General features: G+C 42.0%; 1 protein-coding gene across 1 annotated transcript in view; it reads right to left on the reverse strand.

The window, feature by feature from the left end:
* grid2 (glutamate receptor, ionotropic, delta 2) overlaps positions 1-21,249 on the reverse strand; it is a gene marked incomplete at both ends in the record, with an annotated part of 386,075 nt that overhangs the window by 47,541 nt on the left and 317,285 nt on the right. The window contains one exon of the mRNA XM_079730216.1: positions 21,069-21,249. This exon is cut by the window's right edge and continues 132 nt beyond it. Coding sequence (XP_079586342.1) covers positions 21,069-21,249 — 181 coding nt within the window. The remainder of the gene's footprint in view (positions 1-21,068) is intronic.

A 21,249-nucleotide genomic window follows, 5' to 3' on the forward strand; every position in this document is an offset into this window, starting at 1 on the left:
GCCATTTTCAGAGTGGTGCCCTTTAAACTCAGATGAATTTTTATTAGCCATCAGCATTTTCATTGTCCCTACGGCTTGAAAGTATCCCCATCCCCAAAATATATCCATTAAGATTGAACACAATTTTGATGTAACTTTTTTATTAATGTCTGATGTTCATCGGCCATTTGTTACTGAAGGCTCAAACTGAATGGTGGGGTTGTGGTAAAGCTTGGCTATCTTTTGAGGTGTTGTAGCCGGGTCGCGTGAGTAGAAGATGACCTCCATGTTATTCTCCTACTCGACAGATGCCAGATTTGCTGTCCCATTTTATGATCAACATCTCCATTTGGTGTGTAAATTAATGGTTAAATCCACAACCTTTCAAAGGATATTCTCATTGCTTCTATTTAAACATTAGCTTTTGCTTTATTTATTGACAGAATAAATCCGAAAAATATATTGAAACTTCGGCTTTTATATCTACCAGGGACAAATTGGAATTTAAAGCGTTTTCTTTGTGTCCTAGGAATGACACTGTTTCTAGCTAATATATATATATATTTAAATTTTACTCGATTTCTATCCTTGGCTTGGTATACGGTGGGAACAAGCCAAGTGTTCTATAAGCTCCCAGTCATCTTGAACATAGCATTTAGTGTTCACACTCCATTCAGTGGGTCTGTGATCTTTCTCCCAACTCTTTTCAACTCTTAACCCTTTTCCCATTGAAATACAAACAAGATTCAAAACACCAACAAGCTGCATTACTGAGGGTGCCCAATCCCATTAGCCACAAACCTTTATTCATGTGGAGACCTGCAGAGAGGAGATGAGCCAACAAAAAGGCGCAAATAATAGAAACAAATACTAATCAGGCCTACGAGTGACTAAGAAAGGGGAAATGATGGGACACCATTAAAATGATTCACACAGTAGTGTGTCACCATGTGGGTTTTCTTGAATACACAGCGTCTGCTCAAATTACGATCTTAAGGGAGAAACATGAATCATGTTCATGTCGGCTGTACCGTCCCTTTGACGGATAGGTTGTCTTTCATTTGGTAACAATATAAATCAGAATCTTATCAAAAATGTATTCATAACCATATGTATTCAAAGTTGGAGTTGATATTAAGCATTCACAAACGTTTGAATGACAATCTCATAACATTTACTTTGATAAAATTAGCAACATATTATCGTAAATAGTAGAAAATAATTTATACTAAAAAATAATAACGGGGGAGCCAAAAGGGTATTAGATCCCATTATTGCTTTTCATATCCATGGCTATCATGGTGTTTACTTTTTAAACTGCTTGTATAGCCTTCCCTCTGACACTCAATATGTAGAAAATACTCTCACCTTGTCTGTAATTAACAGTAAAGAAGGCAACAAACATACTGTGCAGCTTTGAGCTATGAGAACCTTCTGCTCCACAGCCCAAGGTAGAAAGAGAAACTCCCGGTAGAGAGATATTCAAAGAGCATGACAGAGAGTGAGCGAGAGAGAAAGGTTGGTCCTACACAAGCCAAACCAAAGAATGACCACACACGGACTGGCACACAGTAAATACATCCTTAAATGCCAAGGTCAGGTCAGTTATGACAGACTCAATGCCACGGGTGTTGAATCAAATCGCTTCAACAACAATCATGTGTTAAAAGTATGCATTTGAAAACCCCCTCTAGCTTTTAGAAGGCGATTGGATTAAAGTTTTGCGGGCACTTCTACCAGCGGCTGCAGAGATCAATGAGACGCAGTACCCCATTAGCCCATTGTTTTTCTTCAGTGCAGTAGAGTTTTAATGTGCCCCTGAACGCTCGTGGCTGTTCAGTACACAGTCTGAAATGTGTGGTACGTACCCTATGGGCAGTAGTATAAGCCTTTTGTCCGATGGCCATTATGGTTCTAGGGCAAGAACCCATAATAGGATTGAATCGGGGCCAGCGTTTTCCATTATGAGACATGATAACCTCTCCTCTCAAGGTCATGGTTGCCTCCTGTTTAAATATGACATTTACGTTTCTCAGCGCAGATTGGCTAATCGTTAAAGTGCAATTAAATAGACTCTACTTTGGGTTTGTTTGATATAATATAATCCAATTAAAGGTAATAGAATAAAAATTCAATACAAAGGACTGGCCCCTCATGTAAACCAGTTATTTATTGGTCTTTGGGATGCATTATCTTACAAAAATCGGTGTTCTTTGAAGGAAGGTAGATAGTCTAGACAGAGGTTGAGAGTCTCAGTTTTGTCAATATTCACAATCACTTCACAATATTTGGCTGTAGAAGATGCTATTTTATTTAACAAAGTGTCCTTTTGGGTAATCTTCTCGTGTTCAGCACAATCTCATTTGCAGCCTTGGCCATGGGCTGACATGCTGAGAAACCTATAAAGGGTCCGCATCAGGGTAGTAACAGGAAATAATCACAATACGTAAAAAAGGGCAGCATTCGGTACGGAGTGCTTACACTATTTAATTCCTTCTATGATTTACATCTCCTGTGCTTTGTGTATTCTGTTATCCGTACAACTCTATGCTATCGTTCGTGTGGAAAGAGAGACAGAAGGAAGGAATCGGAAGGCAAAATGTTAAATCGGGACATGGGATGGCTTTGTCCTTCTTTCGCAGGAAGTAACGTTGGGTACTCAACAGGAGCACACGAGAGAAAATGTACGAGAACAAATGTTTTCATGTTTCACTTATTATTATTCTGGCTCATCACAATCTCTCAAATCCCATTCTTAGAGTGTTAGACTGCTTCCCCCACCATCCAGCGAATCATTACAGAAAGAACATCTCCTCATTACCAAACTTTTAAAACTTGTTGGCAGCACGAGAGAAAAGAAAGTCACACATCACCCACTGAATAACTGACAACTTTGTCTGGAACCATCACGAACAATGGGAGAAGAGAGGTAGCAATAATACGGCTGACTGTCAGACCTGACGACGACATTGGCAGAATAATAAGCCAAGACTTTCCCTGTACAGACTATTGTCTTGCTCCAGAAAGGTTCCAAACTTTATTTCTGATATCTGTGTGCATATATCCATCTATATATATTCCTAGTGATATACTGTATATACAATATTCTTAGAATTTAGACCGGTAAAAAGACAGCAATAGTGGCTGCTGAGACTGGCTGTATCTCCTTTTCCGACTTGCGCTCTAAAGGACCACAAGGTCCACAGCACATACGCATTCCCATCAATAACCCGGGCAGGGTAAGGAGGGCGATAAGAGGCGTGATGAGCGTGTTCAATGCCACCCATCAAACGTCCTCTTCCTCCTCATCAGCACCCAACACAAAGGGTGGTGGTGGTGGTGGTGCACATCGGCATGCAGCACGTTGCCAGCTCCAGGCTTCTCCCGTCTGCTTCCACCCTAATCTTGGATCCAGCAGTCCGAGTATGTTAAGCAGAACTCCTGGGGGGGGAGACGGCACAGAGCATGGGCCGGACACCAGAAACTGGAGGGTTGGAGTTACGCTTTGTCTCTTGTTCTGTAGCGGAGATATGCTACCGCGGATATGCATTTTAATAAGTGTATTTCTCTAGTGGCTAGTAGACACGATGTTGATTTGGAAATGTACTGACGTTTCTTTCCATTTAACTACTGCTGGGCTGGAGTTTGTGTTCGCCAATTACACACTTACAAATCTCCACCTTCAGCTGTATGATTGGTCGAAGCAATTATGCATTGAAATATTTTGAAATGAAAGGCTCGATTCAACCAAATTTTATATTGTCTGCCATCGGACTTTATATGTTAATCTAAATACTTTAGATATTTATCTGAAGTCTGATATGTGTGACTACTTGAACCTTAACCATCTGAATGTACAGAAGTGGATTCGTTATTGTATAAGTAAGCATTATTCCCATTTACATGTGTGTGGGTGTAACTTCCTCTGCAGATTTAATTACATTAAACTCACGTTTCAAATATGAATCAAAATTGTTTCCTTCCTCCTTTCCTTCTTATTTAAAATCTCCTGGCTTTCTACATGTCCTGTTACTTTTCCACGATGAACTCAGTACCCAAAGGATTGCGCTTTGTCCACGCTAATTGCCTGTTTTAATTGTTAGATAAGCTCTGAAGGCCGTTTCCTGCGTTAACGTGTCTTTCACCTGCATCCCTTCAATAGCTCTTTGCTCAAACGAACTAGCATGATTCCACTGTAGATACAACAATGGCCAGCTGAAAGTAGCAGAAGAAGGACGAAGAGCGATGTAAGCCAAGAAGAAATGGGAATGCCAGAGTGGCAGGCAGAGAAAGACGGAGAGAGAGTGTGCAAATGTCAAGTATATAACAAACAAGATGGCACGACTGTAACGGCTCACTGAACATCTTTGTGGGCTGAATATTTATCGTTTAGAAAACCGAACTGATTCAAGAAATGACTGGGGGATCATTTTTCTTTCAAGAGTTATTACACGATTAACAACATAAATAGCTAAATGAAGCAGTTACTTTTGATAACAAGGTAAACAAGTAAGGCGCAGACTAAGGCATTGTTACTTAACATTGAATAAAACCTCCCAAAGAAGATATGAGAACGTGATATACATATTATATCCACTTGAACAAGGTTTCATTTAGGTACTGAACCCAAACCTCTATTTTCCTAATAATGTAACAAAATCTAATATCCATGCCTCTCTCAGTTAGTGTGCGCAGGTTATAGGGGTGTCCTGAACTACGGTTTTGCAAAGCTGATTTGATTCGTCAGGCCGGACCCATCGTCGATGATGATTTTGTTGGTATTTATTTATACATGTTGCTCAATGATGCCTACTTTTTGGGACTTTTGCCTGGTTTTAACCACTGTACAATAATCAATTGGCTTATCAGGGTTTCCAACAGCTGTCTGTAGGTGAGGGCAGTGCCTCCCGCTTGATGACAAATCACCTCTACAAACATTTTTTAACAATCTGACGTCAACGTGTGCGCCCGTTCATGTCAGCATCTGCATCTAATTTGACAGAAAATATAGGCTACTATTAGCATTATGAACTATAACATCGGCTAACGTAATATACCTTAATTAATGTAATACATCTATAAAAATCAAACAGTGGCCGGTCTCCATGGAGACAGAGCTCCGTTCTGTCTGATCACGCACAGCATTTCACATCCGTTCATGACAGAACCCCATTGCTAAAGAGAATGTAGAAGCCTTTGACTGATTTAAAAATGTTAAATACAATGTGAATTATATGTTTCAGCGTATAGAACTAATGCCGGAACATTCAATTTAGCAGAACAGTGAAAATGCACTACCGAATAGGAATAGGGGTATCTAGTGAGTGGCTAGATATGACAGCTGCTGTGACACTGTTTGCATTTGACTTGTTTTGGATCATATTTAATGGTTTCGAAATGCTGCCAGACTTTAACTTTAAACGTTTTTTCCTGATATCGACTTTCCTTCTATACTAATGGGCTAGAATGTGCTGTGTTTCTAAAAGAAAATGATTAGATAGTGCCACTGCCATTACACAAAAGGGTTATCAAACAAACAATAAGGACATTTATTGAAAGCATAACATAACACTTCAAATTGCACACAGAAGACTGAGTCAATCTCCCACCCCCACAGAAAAACATTGTGTTTCCTTCTAGAAGCCAAGCAATGCCATGGTATCACTCATCCTCCCAATGGAACGACCCGCTGTTACACACACGCACAACTTCCCAACACAACGTTTCCAATATGAAGCATGACGTTGACTTCATGTCTTTCTGTTGAAGATTAAATTTGTTGCAGATTTGAGGGCACCCAGCAATCGGTGTATTTTGGTGTTGAGACAATACAAGACATAGACGTGCAAATTAATTAAACATTAATTGTTCATTACATATAATTTTCCTTTCATATGAAGTGTAACATGTGTTGCATAACGTATGCTTAATGGAAATCACTTCAGCACATGTGGTGTATGTCAATCGTTTTTTAGTTACTCTTCCATTGGTTCTCCTTTGGTCAGCACAAATAGCTACGGAAGAGGATTAGGGCCACACATAAAAAAAAATTCAGTTCGCTAAGGGAAGACATCTTAGCACAAGTAGGCTAGGGCTACTGGCTACGCTGCGTTTGGTTTCCTCCTACTGCATAAAGCAAAGTGTCTCTCCCACTGAGGTTGGTCCTTACAGGTACCCGTAGTTCTGACTTTAAAGTCAGAATTCTGACTTTAATCTCAGAATTCTGAGAATAAAGTCAGAACCAAATTTTTTTTTATGAGTGGCCCTAATCCTCTTCCGTAAATAGCTCTAGATTCTATGCTAGAAATAATAATAACACACACAAAAGTAATAAATAACACACACCAAAAATGTAACTATTATTAGTACTAGGCAGAAGATATATGATGGTCCGTAAGCCAAACTGATAAACACACTTTCGACTCTTGACTTTTAAACTCTTAACTCTTGACTTTTAAGTTGTCATTAACCTCGGTGCACTATATGGTTGTAGACACTCCATGAGTGCAGGAAGGTGAAGATGAGGTTGAAGTAGTAACTTAAATTAATAGTTAGACGAATAAATAAATAACTGGTCTCTCTTGATAATTTCATTTTGTTTGTAAGTGTGTGTGTGTGTGACTTAAAGGAGGCACACACAGCCAAAAAACACATTCATTTGGCCTGTTCGGTATTTTGATCACACACCTGTTGGCTATCGAGACATCCAAAAAAAAAAGAAAAAGGAAAACACCTAATGACCTCACACACTAAAGGTGAAATTGAGAATATATACCTCTGGCTGCCTAATGGCTTGCACTGAGAGATTATGAATGACTTGTGTAGTGGTGGAGGACAGCATGCCCTGGAGAGCAATTCTAAATCCCTGAATCGCTGTTCACCCAAAACTGCAAAGACTTAAGAACAGAAAATGGAAATTTGGCAATGCTGTGTGTGTATGTGTGTGTGTGTGTGCGTGTGTGTGTGAGTGCATGGCCACTGTGTGTGTGTGCAAATTCTAAATTCCTTTAGAATTTGTTATTCATTCAAATAATTTATTGCAGTATGTCTGTGTGTACTTACTATGTTACAACACATTTGTAATGGTGTGTATTCATGCATGCGTAGTTAAGTCTGCGTACATATAAAACCATCTGTAAATATGTGTGTGTGTGCGTGCGTGAGTGTGTGTTTGTGATCATCTTGTGTGTGAGCACAAAATAATCTTTTGTGCTTTTTCTTCTCTTTTGATGCCAATCGTGTTGAAGGCTGTCAATACTAATTAACCCACACTACTTGTAATCTCAGCATCTGGGCTAATAATAAAGAAGGGTGCATGATGGCATCCTTGATGTCATTCCACAATGAAACACAACATGATGTGCATTGTGGCAGCATCATAAGGGGCTCGGTCTGGGGCTTGTGCAGCCATCCTTAACAGCTTCGTAGCCCCGCTTCTGCCTCTGTGAAGAAAGGAAGAGTCTGGTCTCTTACAAACCCATTAGTGAAAAGAGGAAGTAATTACTTTAGCCTGATTTCTCTTTTATTCAAAGGGTTTGTAGCAACCTATACATCCATGGTGTCACCATATTGTCACAGTTATTCATTAAATATGTTTTTATTTGTATTTCCTTTCTCAGACTCTCAGACTGAGTGTCTCCCTCTGGTAACCTTTTTCATGCAAGTGTGTGTGTTTGTGTGTGTGCTTGTGTGTGTCTGCATGTGTGTGGGTTTGTGTGTGTGTTCCCTTCCTGTGGGATGCATTCTGAATGACATGCTGTGTCATCGGTTGTAAACATCCACCTAAATTGGCTTCCCCTGTCCCTTGGGGGCCATCTTGGCCTGGAATGAATGAACTGTTGTAGTTCCAAATTACTTTGGACCAGGTGTGGAGAACCCAGATAAACGTATGGTTGTGTGTGTGTATGTGTGTGTGTGTGACTGTTTGTGTGTGTTTGTCTATGTGTGTATTTGTATATGTGTGGCTGTGTGTTTGTAAGTGTCTGTGTGTGTGTGCATGCATGCATGTGTGTCTGTGTGCGTGTGTGTATATGTGTATGTGTGTGTGTTTGTGTATGATGGATTCAAGCTAAATATCTGCAGCCCACTCTTCCTGAACTTGCTAAATTCTTTCTTCACAGCACCAACTTCCTACTTCTCCCAGGCAGACACTCAGCAATAATAAAAACCAACCATCACCTTGCTGGGGAACTGGGAAGTTGCTTGCTCATTAATGTCCAAAAAATAAGCTTCAAGAAGTATTGCATGTCAATTTGACACAAACCAACATTTGCCGAGGACTTTTCTGTGTGTATCGCTCGTATTACAGAGAAACGTTGAAATTGTACGTCCAACAGACTTTATTATAGTACTCGATGATGAGAAGCTGAACAGTTTGTAGGGTTGTTCAAGTTTCACTCTGAAAGTCTGTGGGCGTATATTTTTTTTGTTGCAACTGAGGGCTGAAGAAAAGATCTGAAAGTCAAGGTGTAGTGTATATATATATATATATATACATTAGTGCTGTCAAGCGATTAAAAAATTTAATCGCGATTAATCCCATTAATGTCATAGTCAGCAGTCGAGTTGTAAAAAAAAGCCAGGGGGGGATGGTGGATTTGAACTTTTAGGGACAGATCATTTGTGCTGATAACAGTGCATATGGTGGGAGACCAACGGTGTGATAATTATTATTATAAGTAGTAGTATTATTATTATATCATTATATATTTTTTGGGATAAAATAAGAGCGATGACAGTAGTCATCGCTCTTATTTTATCCCCAAAAATGCAGCTCATCGGACGCATCACACGATTCGAGGCATGCATCACTTTTAAGGATTTTAAAAACTGATTCTTATTCTTTTTTTCAAAAATGCATTCGGCAGAGGAGGGAGACTAGCGGTGCTCACGGGTTGGAATGAAAGGGAGAAAAGGGGACAGAGTTGCCTGCGGAAGCGATGTCTGAGATGCAGAGACAGCTTCACGCTACCAGTGTCTGTCTCGTACAGTGTGGAATGAGAGCTCGTGAAGGCACTATTGCGCAAGCACGCAGGCGCGCAGCAAGCGTGCCTGCGCAATAGCATACTGCCCGAGAATGCAGTCTCCCTGTCAAATGTGTCCCTGGGAAAAGTAACGTTGCGCCGAATTGAAAAAGGAAACCAATGTAATGAAATAGCGGTAATATTTCCACATTAATTGATAAAATAACAGGGGATGGGAAGGGGGGATGGCTGTTTCAGAAGGGGGATGAGCTCTCCGTCGGGATATCGGATACGCAATGCACCGCCTGATCGATCTTATATGTTGACTACAAACCATGTAAGCAGTGTTGCAAGTAAACTAACAAAGCTTTTCAAATCTAATATTTGGTGTTTTATTGGACCTTAAGGTGCAAAGTTAACAATGTACGAAGTAATTAAGGTGCAAAGTCAAACCGGAGAAGTGACTCCGAAAATGATTTTGTTAGAGAACCAATCAAAGCCCTTGCCGTCTCCGTTGCGTCGACCAATAGGTCCATGGCGTCGACGGATAGTTAAAACATATTGGATGCGCACGTAAACTACGGAGAGGGTCTCCGACAGGCTCTCCGGCTGCGGAGAGGGCTCTCCATGTCTAGTACAGCACTTTAACATGCACACGCATTTGAAAAGGCAACATCCAGGTGTTACTATCACCGTTGCTGTGGAAAAAAAAAGCGAGCTGTGCAAACTCAGCTCACGACACTATTTCAACAACCCCTGTCTGGGAATTCAGAAATGCAAATGCCATAACCAAGTTTATTGTTTATGTTTTCATTGCTACCGATCTACGGCCATTCTCCGTTGTTGACAAACAAGCAGTTTTTTTTTTTAATTTTCCCCTTAACTATGAACCGTACCGTCCTGTACCGTACCGTAACTTCAAAAAGGAGGTACGAACCGTGGCTTTGGGGAGTAACTGATATATATCAAAACTATATATATATATTAGTGCTGTCAGTTTAACGCGTTATTAACGGCGTTAACGCAAACCAATTTTAACGGCGTTAATGTTTTAATCGCGCGATTAACGCTCTTTTGTCTTGGCAAACGTTGTCGTTTTTTCACCTGCTGTCTAGCAACAACTAGTCAAGTTAGAAAAACTACAACACCATACCGGATCTAGCTACACCTGAAACAAAACAACAAGCACGCCGCACAAACTTGTTGGGGCAAGCAAGGATACGGAGTGGGTGAAAAACTCCTTAAAACTGTGTGTGTTTGTGTGTCACTCTGTTCGAGCCTGGAGAGTTCAATGTTGTCATTAGCTGTAACGTCTTTCCGACCGATCGCAGTTCAAGGCTCACCTGGGCTGTATCACTTCGGGTGGGGGCGCTCAGTTACTCCCCTCTAGACAAAATCGACTTGGTTGCGACGTTGACAGTTTGTGAGTGACTGTTGCGTCTGAGAGGCGCTGCAAGGAACTTTTATAAACGCAATATTGTCAATATTGTTAGTAATCAGCCCGACAGCCCCGAAACGTTAACGGCCCACCGGGAATACTCCAGACTCTCCCGATTACCACTCCGCCACCGTGTGTGTGTGTGTGTGTGTGTGTGTGTGTGTGTGTGTGTGTAGGCGTTATTCGATAGCCTGGTAATGTGTATAGGCCTACGTACGGTAGGAATATTCATACTGGTTTAAATAATAAATGTTATAGTATTTCCCATCTTTGCTGAGCAAGAGTTTTGTTCGAAAGTTTACTGATTGAAACAAATAAAAGCATGGGCTATTGAATATTTATGGTAGGCCTACCCCTGTCATGCACCTACCCGATGTCAAGTGGACCGGGTTGAATTCACTGCGGGTTTCTCTTCTTATATCCATCTTATACCAAATATATTTTATTACTGTCCTTCCCAACACTCTCTGATCTCACTAAAAGGCTAGCAACACGAAATCAAGGAAAATTTAGAATAGAAAAAAAATAAATTAATCGCGATTAAATATTTCAATCGCTTGACAGCACTTATATATATATATATATATATATATATATATTCCTGAATTATTTGAGGTGAACAATAACAAGTAAAGATACTTAAATGTGGCAAAAGTGATATAGTTATATTCCTCACGATTGGCATGTCTTGGAACGTATTCGCTACTGCTTATTTACTTTCTCTTTATTCCGAGCAATATATAGTCACTGTAAAAAAATTCTTCATCAGGTAATAACTTCTTTCCTTCACGGAAATTATTAAAATCACCCCCCAGCAAATGTGTTTTGATGATGAGTGACACGATCCATCAAAGCATCTGGCACCAATAGCGCTATGGCTGGCGTACCAACGCAACTCTTCATGTATGACTCTCTCAGCTATTTTCATACAGCCAGGAAACTGTAATTGTTTGTGTGTGCTTGAGTTTGTGTGTGTGTGTGTGTGTGTGTGCGTGTGAGTGTGTGTGTGTGTGTGCTTGTGCATGCTTTACTTGACGGTGATTGTGTTTGAGTTGCTCATATTCAATTTAAATGATGTCATTCTCCATATTTCAAATCTCTATACTGTCATCTCCCTCTGTCTGTTTTTCTGTGTCAAGCTCTCTCTATCGCTCTCTCTGTATCTCCCTCTCTCTCTTCCTAAGATTCTTTGTCTGTTTCTCGTCCTTTTTTTATTTCTCTTTCACCTGTTCCTGTCACTCTTGCAGATCTCAGCGCCCTCCCTCTTTCTCTCTCCCTCTCCTGCATCCCTCTAGCTCTCTCTTCCTGTCTCTATGTCACTCTCTGATTCCTTCTTACCACAACGGACCGCTTTGAAGTACATTAATTTGATCTTCAAATCAATCATGAATAACTGTAAACTAATTGTGTGTGTGTGCCATTGAGCAAAAATACACACATGCTGTAAAAACACATACACACATAAACACACTGCACACGCCTTCACTCACACGCAAACTCACACACATACACGCGCACAGACACATGCACACACACTAAGAAAGATCAACAACACGCCACCATTTAACCCACGTGCTACGGGCTGGGAGAGGAGCACACATTGATCAATGTTTCTCTCCTTCACCTCCATCACCTAGAGTAAACTCACACAGGACTCTTTTTCTTGCTCGCTTCTCTCTCACGCCATTCCTTGACACCTCGTCCCACTGCATTGTGCCTTCACCCTTTGTTCAGTCCTTTTCCTCACCTCAACCATCCCTGTTTCCTCTTCGATCTCTATTTGTTCCCTGGCTTCCTGCTGCTCTGCTCAGACTCCTTGTCTGTGCCTTTATATTTCCTCTGCCCTGAAGATATCCAATTATGGCATACTGAAGTGTGGTGCAGAACGGGCTGATCACAATCAGTAGTTATTTTAAGTTCATTTTAAGTTCAGTTATAAGTAAGTTGAGGAGGAAGTACAAATTTTTAGGAAGATGGAAGTGTGCATTGTTAAGTGTAAGCGGAAAATCGAAAAACAAATATTAATTGACCAGTTTGATTGAAAACTATAATTGCGGATGGTACTAGAACCAGTTGTAGATATTTTGTATACTATCTAATAGCCAATTTTGTTCAGTAAATTGATAATAATGCATTCCTTAAAATGAAATTAATGTGTTTTGTTTGGTTTTGTGAGACACATTCCTTTTTTTATTGCTATTTACAGCAAGCTGTTGGTAAATTACTATTTAGTTTTTGCAAAGTTTTGTAAAAACTTATCAAGCTGCAGAAACTGTCAACCTTTATAGTGTTTGGCAGATAGAAATGAAATAAACATGGGGGCATAGAACATAATGAATATCAATAAATATCCACAGCAAATGTAGCAAATACGTTTTCCTTCATTGTACAATGGCTATATGAATGAAAAACTCTTACGTACCACTTTTATCTTTACACAGCATATCTCTTGAGAATTTCAAGGCAGTTTTGCAATTAGTAGAGTATTTATATTGGCCTAGATGCTCTAATTTAACTCTCCGACCACTCACTCACCCATCACCTTTTGCTGCAAAACAAGCGTAAACAACATCGACAATCGATAGCTGTTCACAACAACAAGTCAGGCAGCAGTTCAGACAACACACAACTACTTTAGTTGCAAAAGTTTCAGGCAACCTTTCGGTCTGCTGAATACTAAAAGAAAATTATTCTGTGCTTCTTCATCACCTCATCACAAACACACACGCACAGGTACACGCAAAAACACACACACACACAGGCACACACACACACACAGGCTTAGCCACACACATATACATATACACAGAAACACACAGACATAAACACAGTCATAGGCACACGCACAAACACAGAATCTTTTTCTATAAACATTTCACGTTGCCATCCATTTTTCTTGCTAATATGCCCCCTAATGTGCAAGGGGTATCTCTACATGACAATGAAGCAGCGCATTAAGGCATCGCCATTTCCCACTAATGTCCTTCCTCGCTGTCACATAATGAGTGCCTCGATAACAGGACACAATGCTTCTCCAGCATGCTTCTGACACCATTTTGTCCACGGACGACTGAGAACATTTCCCGCCTTACTTCCTCAGTGTCCATGCCTCAAACGGAGAAAAGTGAGAGGGGGAATAGCACAAATGAGGAAAGTATCAGGCAAATGTAAAACAAATTGGTTGGTGTGGGACCAGTCGCAGCAACACCAGATTTAATTCAAAAAAGTTGCTTCCCCTACATGGCTAATTTCCAAAGTAAAACATTGACTGCCATTTGGTGGAGGCTTTTATGCAAAGCCTCTTACAATACTGTGAGGGCATACGGTCTGAGCACGGCTCCCACACGGTACTCAAAACCCCTAACTGGGCATTCATACAAAGAATCCAGAGGAGGAAGTCTTTCTGAGCCAAATCGGATAGGCTGCGACCCACAGCAGAAAATAAAAGAAAAGTAGAAATATACGTGACGTGGAGCAGAGACAGTTTGGTTCTGAGGAACTGACAAACGGACTTCCCACTTCACAGGTCTCCACTCAGCTCTATTTGTTTAGATGCAATAACATGACGTTTAAAGAAATACATGCATGTACACAACGGGACAAAAGTAAACAAGAACAATAACACATTCCATTCGAGCCTCCGTCAATCAAACATGCAAAGTTGTCAACACGTCTTGCTTGAAAACCAGGTGATACGCCAACACTACTACAATACAGCCGCTAAAAGCGTCACAGGGTGTTTGGTTATGAGCGCACACCCTGGCAGTGTTAATAGCCATGACATGAGCAGGGGGACATGTATTCATTAGATGGCACCAAATAACCAACAGCCCCCAATCCAGGGGTGTGTTCTAGAGCCCGATAAAGGATTGTTAAGGCCGATACCGATACAAATATTTGGTGATTTAAGAATCCGATATTCCGATATATCGGCCGACATATATTTAAAAAAATTAATTCCAGAAACGCGTAACAAAACATAATCAGATTTCCCAAACATTAGTTATTTGTAGTTATTTATGAGTCCTCACTAAAATAATAAGGTAATGGAGTTTAAAAATAAACTTTATTTTATTGGTTTATTGTCACAACAGAAAAGTCGAAATCAAAATTTATTAAAGTTCTGATAAATAAAATGTATAAAAATACAAACTTAAGATATGAAACTCAAAGTTCTTTGAACAAAAACACAATAACCCCCCCCCCCCAAAAAAAAGGCAGATTTTTTTTTTATCGGCCGATACCGATAGTTTGGAAATGCCTAATATCGGCCGATTGACCTATCAATCGGCCGATTGACCAGCCAACACGTTCTCCATAGTTCAGAATAAAGCATTACTAATAAGGCCCCAATTAACAAGATCATATTTTGGTGTGAATATCTTTTACAGCATTCATTCATCTTTATTTTTTATTGTTCTGTGAGCAAAAGACGAGGCTGACAGGCCGAGCCTCAAATAGGCTCTCCTGGACTCTGGGCCTCTCCCACTGCTCTATCCTCCTTCTCTAATTACTATTTCATAGGCCTTCATGTTTCTCAGCCACACCTGCTTGCACCTCCCCACTCAAAGGAAGTTGTCTTTCTCTTTGTTTTTTTGTGGCCCTACAAAACATGTTCAATGTCTGGTCTAAAGGTCCTTTGTTTGCTGTCGTTTCTCTGTGAACTTGAATACTGAATACTCTTTTGTAAAGAAGTCTGACTAAGTGCTAGGTGAATATTAAGTCAATATATTATGGCATATATCATCATGTGGATTTAGACTATGCAGGCAATGGAGATTATGGTGATATTATCTATTTGAATGAATGAAGTCTTTCGAATGAATGAATGAATGAATGTCTATTTATTTTGGTATTAATAACAAACAAACAGCATCTCAGAGCTATCTATCCAGAAGTAAACACAGCAGTATAATATAAGAATCATTGAGTTGTATGTTACACTGGTTATTAAATTGTTGATGCGTGCCAAATTCTGTCTACTTGAATGGAATATAACTTAATGTCTTGCTTTGGCAACGGCAGTGTCAACGTTAAAATGAACCTGCATTTGAAAATAGAAATGCCCTTCTCTCAATCAGTCAGTCAGTCAGTCAGTCAGTCTGTTTCCCACTTTCTCTGTCTCTGGCTCTCAACTGCCACCTTAGTTGCCAACAGAGTGTGACATTTGCTTTAGTCCAACAGCAGGAGACAGTTATGTTCGTGTGACTAAACCAGCAGGATCGACCATTAAGTGATGCAATTATGACCGAGGCATCGATGGAGAGCCGCATGGGAGGCCCTCGGTGAGGTTCACAGTTGGTGTTAGGGGTAGGGGGCCAAACAAACACGGAACCACACTCTATTATTATAGTGTACTCATATTGCGTTATGCCTACCTGTGTCTGTGCAGAGACATTCAGCTGCTGAATTGAAGCTCACAGAACAGTGACACACTCAACATCCGAGTGTTTTTCCGTTTTCAATGTCTGTGCGATACATAAGTCGAATATCTGTGCTATATATATTGATGCTATTCAGCAAGGATTTCATCAGGTTTATTTGGAGTTATGAAAGCTGGTACTTTCAGTTCATCACAAGATTTTCCTTCCTCTAAAAGACTCACTGTGCAAAGGTGTAGTCCGTCTGTACATCACATTACAGAATCATTCAGGGTCAGACTTACAATTTAATCAACGACACCCGGTTACTGTTCATTTATGACTTTACTAAAAGTGATCAAAAGTGTGCATCAGAGTCTAAATTGTGGGTGCTAGCATGTCCGGCAGTTTTTCTTGGGCCAGAGATCCCTGGCTGGATTCCCCTGGCTCCGATTGAACTTCAAACCAAGACTGAGCTAATTACCCAGGCTCACTCAGCTAGAGTTGTGTTTTAAGCTTGATGAAAGTATTAGGGAAACATTTCTAATGAGTGTTTGGATATTCAAATTGAAATACAGCCATATTTACTTTTATGTTCTTTGGACTCATAGCCAGGGTCAATGGATCACAATTGCTTAAGAGTGTGTGTGTGTGTGTGTGTGTGTGTGTGTGTGTGTGTGTGTGTGTGTGTGTGTGTGTGTGTGTGTGTGTGTGCATGCGTGTGTGTGTATGTGTGTGTGTGTGTGTGTGTGTGTGTGTGTGTGTGTGTGTGTGTGTGTGCCTGTGGATTTGGCAGCGGTAGTCACTGCTTGGACTCGTGTAATGGATTCTTGTGTAATGGATTCTCTTGATTTTGACCATGACCTATGCTGCACATACATATAGACACACGCATAGGGCACATATAACAGACAGAGTGAGGAATGAACAGCGATAACAAGGATGGTTATCATTGTGCTGGAATGGAATGAAGGTCAGCTCTGCTGAAATATAGGGATGTAGAATAAACACCTTCTTTCCTCAGTCCATCCATCCATCCTTCCATCCATAGCGCCACACAGCACAAGATCTCAACTATCGAAGGATGAGGCATTAAGCAGAGACAGAGAGAGAGAGAGAGAGATAGAGAGAGAGATAGAGGGAGAGAGAGAAAGGGGAAGAGAGGGATATATACATATATATATATATATATATATAGAAAGAGAGAAATAGGGAAAGAGAAATAGCTAGAAAAAGGAAGAGAGAGAGAGACTCTCTCCAAAGGAAAGACAATCCGCAGTGAGAAGTGGAATAATGGAATGGAGGGATACGAGAGGAGTGCAGGGGAGAGGAGGGGAGGGAAAGGGGGAGAAGGTGAGAGGAGGATGGAGTGTAGCATAGCACAGGAGAGTGAGAGAAGGAGGGAGATAAATAATTAAACAGGGAGGGAAAGAAAAGAGGGATTTCAGAGATTGTATCAAAAGGAATCGCTTCTCAGCAGTTTGTCACAAGAGAGTGAATTGAATGAATAATGAATTAATGAGGAAATGTAGACAGACAGAGGGAGATGTATGTGCAAAAGAGCATTGGGATATGTATGATTGTTAACTATAAAAACGATGCAAACAACCCATAATTTGAAAGGTTTTATTCCATCAGTATTTTTTCAAAATATTTTGATTGTTTGGGTTGGATATCGAAAGGTTGTAGACATTTCTTGGATGCTTTAGTATGGTGCTTCACTCATAGTTTGGTGAGACAGAGACACCTGAAGGATCATGTATTCAGAGTTCTCAGAGTTAACTCCTGATGTAAAAATATGACTTATTGAGAGAGAGAGAAAAATAAAGGGTGGCATCAAGAGCCAGAGAGAGGGAGAAAGATAGAGAGAAAGAGAGATAGAGTGAGAGATAGAGTGATAGAGAGGATACAGCAAGAGAGGACGAGAAAATCATTGCTACATTGCCATGGCACACTGGGAAAGTAAGGAGACAAACATTAGTGTGTGTCTGTGTTCCGCAAGCCTCTTTGTTCTACTGACAATAACATTAATTGGGACCAAGTGGGAGAGAAGGACAATGGGAGTCTTGCAGATGGGGAGAACTTGTGAAAGAAGACAAATATGGAACATGACACCAATACTTTGCCCCCACTTAAGACCCATGGTACAACACATAGCAGCTACAGTCAGGGAGCTGGGGGGAGGAAAGCATGTCATGCTTTCCTCCCCCCAGCTCCCTGACTGAGGCTGTTATGTGTTGTAACCATGGGTCTTAAGTGGGGCATGTTGCATGTGGCTCAGAGAGAGCGGGTTGGCTGATAAACGGAAGGTTGCTTGTTTGATCCCCGGAGTGTCGAGGTGTTCATGAGCAAGACACCTCACCCCAACTGCTCCTGACGAGCTGTCTGTCACCATGCATGGTGGACACTGCCGACGGTGCGAATGTATGGGTGAATATTCGGCAATAATGTAAATCGCTTTGAGTGGTCACTGGTTAGAAAAGGGCTATGTAAAATGTAGGCCATTTACCATTTACCATTTACATTGGGAGGGATGGAGTGATGGAGAGAGTGAGAAGGGCAAATAATGGAGGAGTGATGGAAAGAAGAAGACGGGCCAGTGAGCTGAGATGGCAGGAAATTGCGGTATAGGAAAAAATAAATAAAAAGGAGGTATAGGACATATACCTCCTATACTAATAGGAGGTGTGTGAGGTACATACAGTGTCTTCACAAACTGAAATATCTGCTCACTAAGACCTAAACGTATGAAAAGCACATTCATTTTTTCAATTATTTCTCATTCTGCATCCCTTCACATGCAGACCCAATCTCACACACACACACACACACACACAGATGTGTGTGTGTGTGTGTGTGTGTGTGTGTGTGTGTGTGTGTGTGTGTGTGCGTGTGTGGGACAGAGATATAGGGGAGGTTGGGAAGAGTGATTTTGCAAACAGACAATCTGTCGCACCTCTGTGGTCCTGCAAGGGGAGAGAGTGGTAGATCAGACAGCAGACACATACAGATGGCAACAGGGGAGGGAGAGAGGTACAGAGAGAGAGAGGGGAGGGAGGGAGGGAGGGAGGGAGGAGGAAGGGAGAAAGGGAGAGGGAGGGAAGGAGAGAGGGAAGGATGGACGAGGGAGGGAAAGAGGGAGGGAGGAGGAAGGGAGGGGGAAGGGAGAGAGGGAATGAGGGAGAAGGAAGGGAGGGAGGGAGAGATGGAGGGAGGAAGAGAGTGCGGGAGGGTCAGAGAGAGGGAGGGATTCAACGAGTGAAAAGGAGAAAGGAAATGACTCTGGATCAAATGAAGACCGGTAGGAGGACAATTGAGAAAAAAGGGATGAGAAGAAAGAGAAACACTTTGTGCCCTATCTAGTGACAAAGGTAATATAAATAAAGGCATCTATTATTTTGTGTATAATGTATGCTTATGCATGTGTGTGTGTGTGTGTGTGTGTGTGCATGCGTGTTTGTGTGTGCATGTGGGCAATAGAGAAAATGAAGTACATTTGAAGCACACAAAGAAGGGAAGAATTACACTTTTTCACTCGCTCTCTTTAAAATTTCTCCCTTCTCTCCCTACCTCCCTCCTTAACCCCCCCCCCCCCCCCCCCCTTAATGATGCCATGACTAAAATGTTAATTACCTCTAAAAAGAGAAACGATTGTGAATATCAAACTGCAATTAGCATGCATCATCATCATCATTAGCGCCATTAGCCACAGCACAAGATGGAGGATTATTTACAGATTGCCAAAGAGCTCATCAACTGCTTATTCCATGGCGGGTGATGTTTCATACGCAGAAGAATCATTCCTGCCCTCATTTGTGTAATAAATGTAGCTTAAGAAGCTAACTGCTGCACATCCCAGGGCATCCCTGTTGTGGTACGTAAGCAATGAGGCCCTGTTAATGATACCTAAAAATGATGCCCAGCAAATATGAGGAAGCTCAGTCACAGGCCACACACACACACACACACACACACACACACACACACACTTATACACACACAAACGTGCATGCACACACACACACACGTGCACTTACACACACGCACACAAACACACACTTATACACACACAGACACACACACACACACGCACACAATTGAATGCTTCTCTTCTTTAACTCTCTCTCTGATTCATACATATTCTGACACCGCAAATGTGAACACACTTGAAGCCGCCATCACCCCTCACCCCTCAGTGAAGCACATTCGCTGGGTGCATACACACATCTCTCCCTCCAATGACATCATTAAAGTCAGGCTTTACTCCGTTGACCTTCTGCTGGCTCTGTCTCTCTTTCTTTGTGCCCCGGGGGGTCTATTCGAGCGCTGATTAAACTTGAATCCTTCCATAACTGTCAATTTTCTGATAACCTCACCTTAGCGCTGACAAATGGACTCTTGGACCCTCTCGGAGAGATGGCCACAATGAAGTCATTATTCTCGCCTATCACACGTGCCCCCGCCCTCCTGCCCTCTCCCCACAGTCTCTCCCCCTACCCCCTACGCCTCCATTTTGGCCGCCAAATCTCTGCCTCTTATGGCTCTCCTTGCACCATTGTGCTCCGAACACCAAAGGTCAATCTACACTCCAGCGGGGGGAATATCGTCGGGACAACCCCCGGTGAGCGCCTTGCGCCGCGTTTTCACATGGGCTTGAAATATGCAATCTCATCGACTCATCCCCTCGCCTTCCGCTGACCTCCTTCACACACTGGAGGCTTAAGCTTGTTCTTAGAGCCCGCTGCGTTCAACCCCACGCCGTACATATGGCTCTGTGTGTCTGCGTGGGTCTCATACCCCCCACCGACCCCCGCCCCCCTGTTTTTATCCCCGACTCCATCAACGCAGGACTTCGCACTCCGCCAGCCGTCACCCGTTGGCCCACATTTGCCATCTCTCTGACTCTCTCGTAAGCCCAAAGCCCACCCAGTGCGACTCTCGCTTCATGTTTTGTCGCTTGACCCAAAAAAAGATCAAATAGAATCACATTGTTTGGAACACTGCGTAAACGTAGCGGGGCTGTGTGTGTATTCCCCCGTGTGCTCTGGGCTTAACTCCGTCACACGCTCCCCTTCGCTCTCACCCATTGCTATCACTCACTAACGGACCCCCTCGCTCTCCCGCTCGCTCACTCCCTCCCTCTCGATCCCTCACCTTGCCGGGATTAACTTTGCTTTGGGCTTAACTCAGTCACACACTCCCATGCGTTCTCCTCATTGCTAGCACTCACTAATGAACACCTTTCTCTCTCTCTCTCCCTCTCCCTCTCTCTCTCTCTCTCTCTCGCTCTCTCTCTCTCTCTCTCTCTCCCCGCCCTCCTTCTCTTACCTTGCTGTACGAAGGAGCCGTAGACGAACCACATGGAGTTGTACAGGGTAGTGGAGGAGACGGCTCCCATGGGCAGGCGCGGGGGGTTCAGCCAGTTGAGCAGGTACACCAGGATGCCCACCAGCAGCACGGTGCCGGCGATGCAGGCCCACAGCGAGAGGTCAAAGGGCGCCAGGCAGGC

The sequence above is a fragment of the Pollachius pollachius genome (assembly GCF_949987615.1).
Source record: "Pollachius pollachius genome assembly, chromosome: 1".
NCBI classification, from domain to species: Eukaryota; Metazoa; Chordata; class Actinopteri; order Gadiformes; family Gadidae; genus Pollachius; species Pollachius pollachius.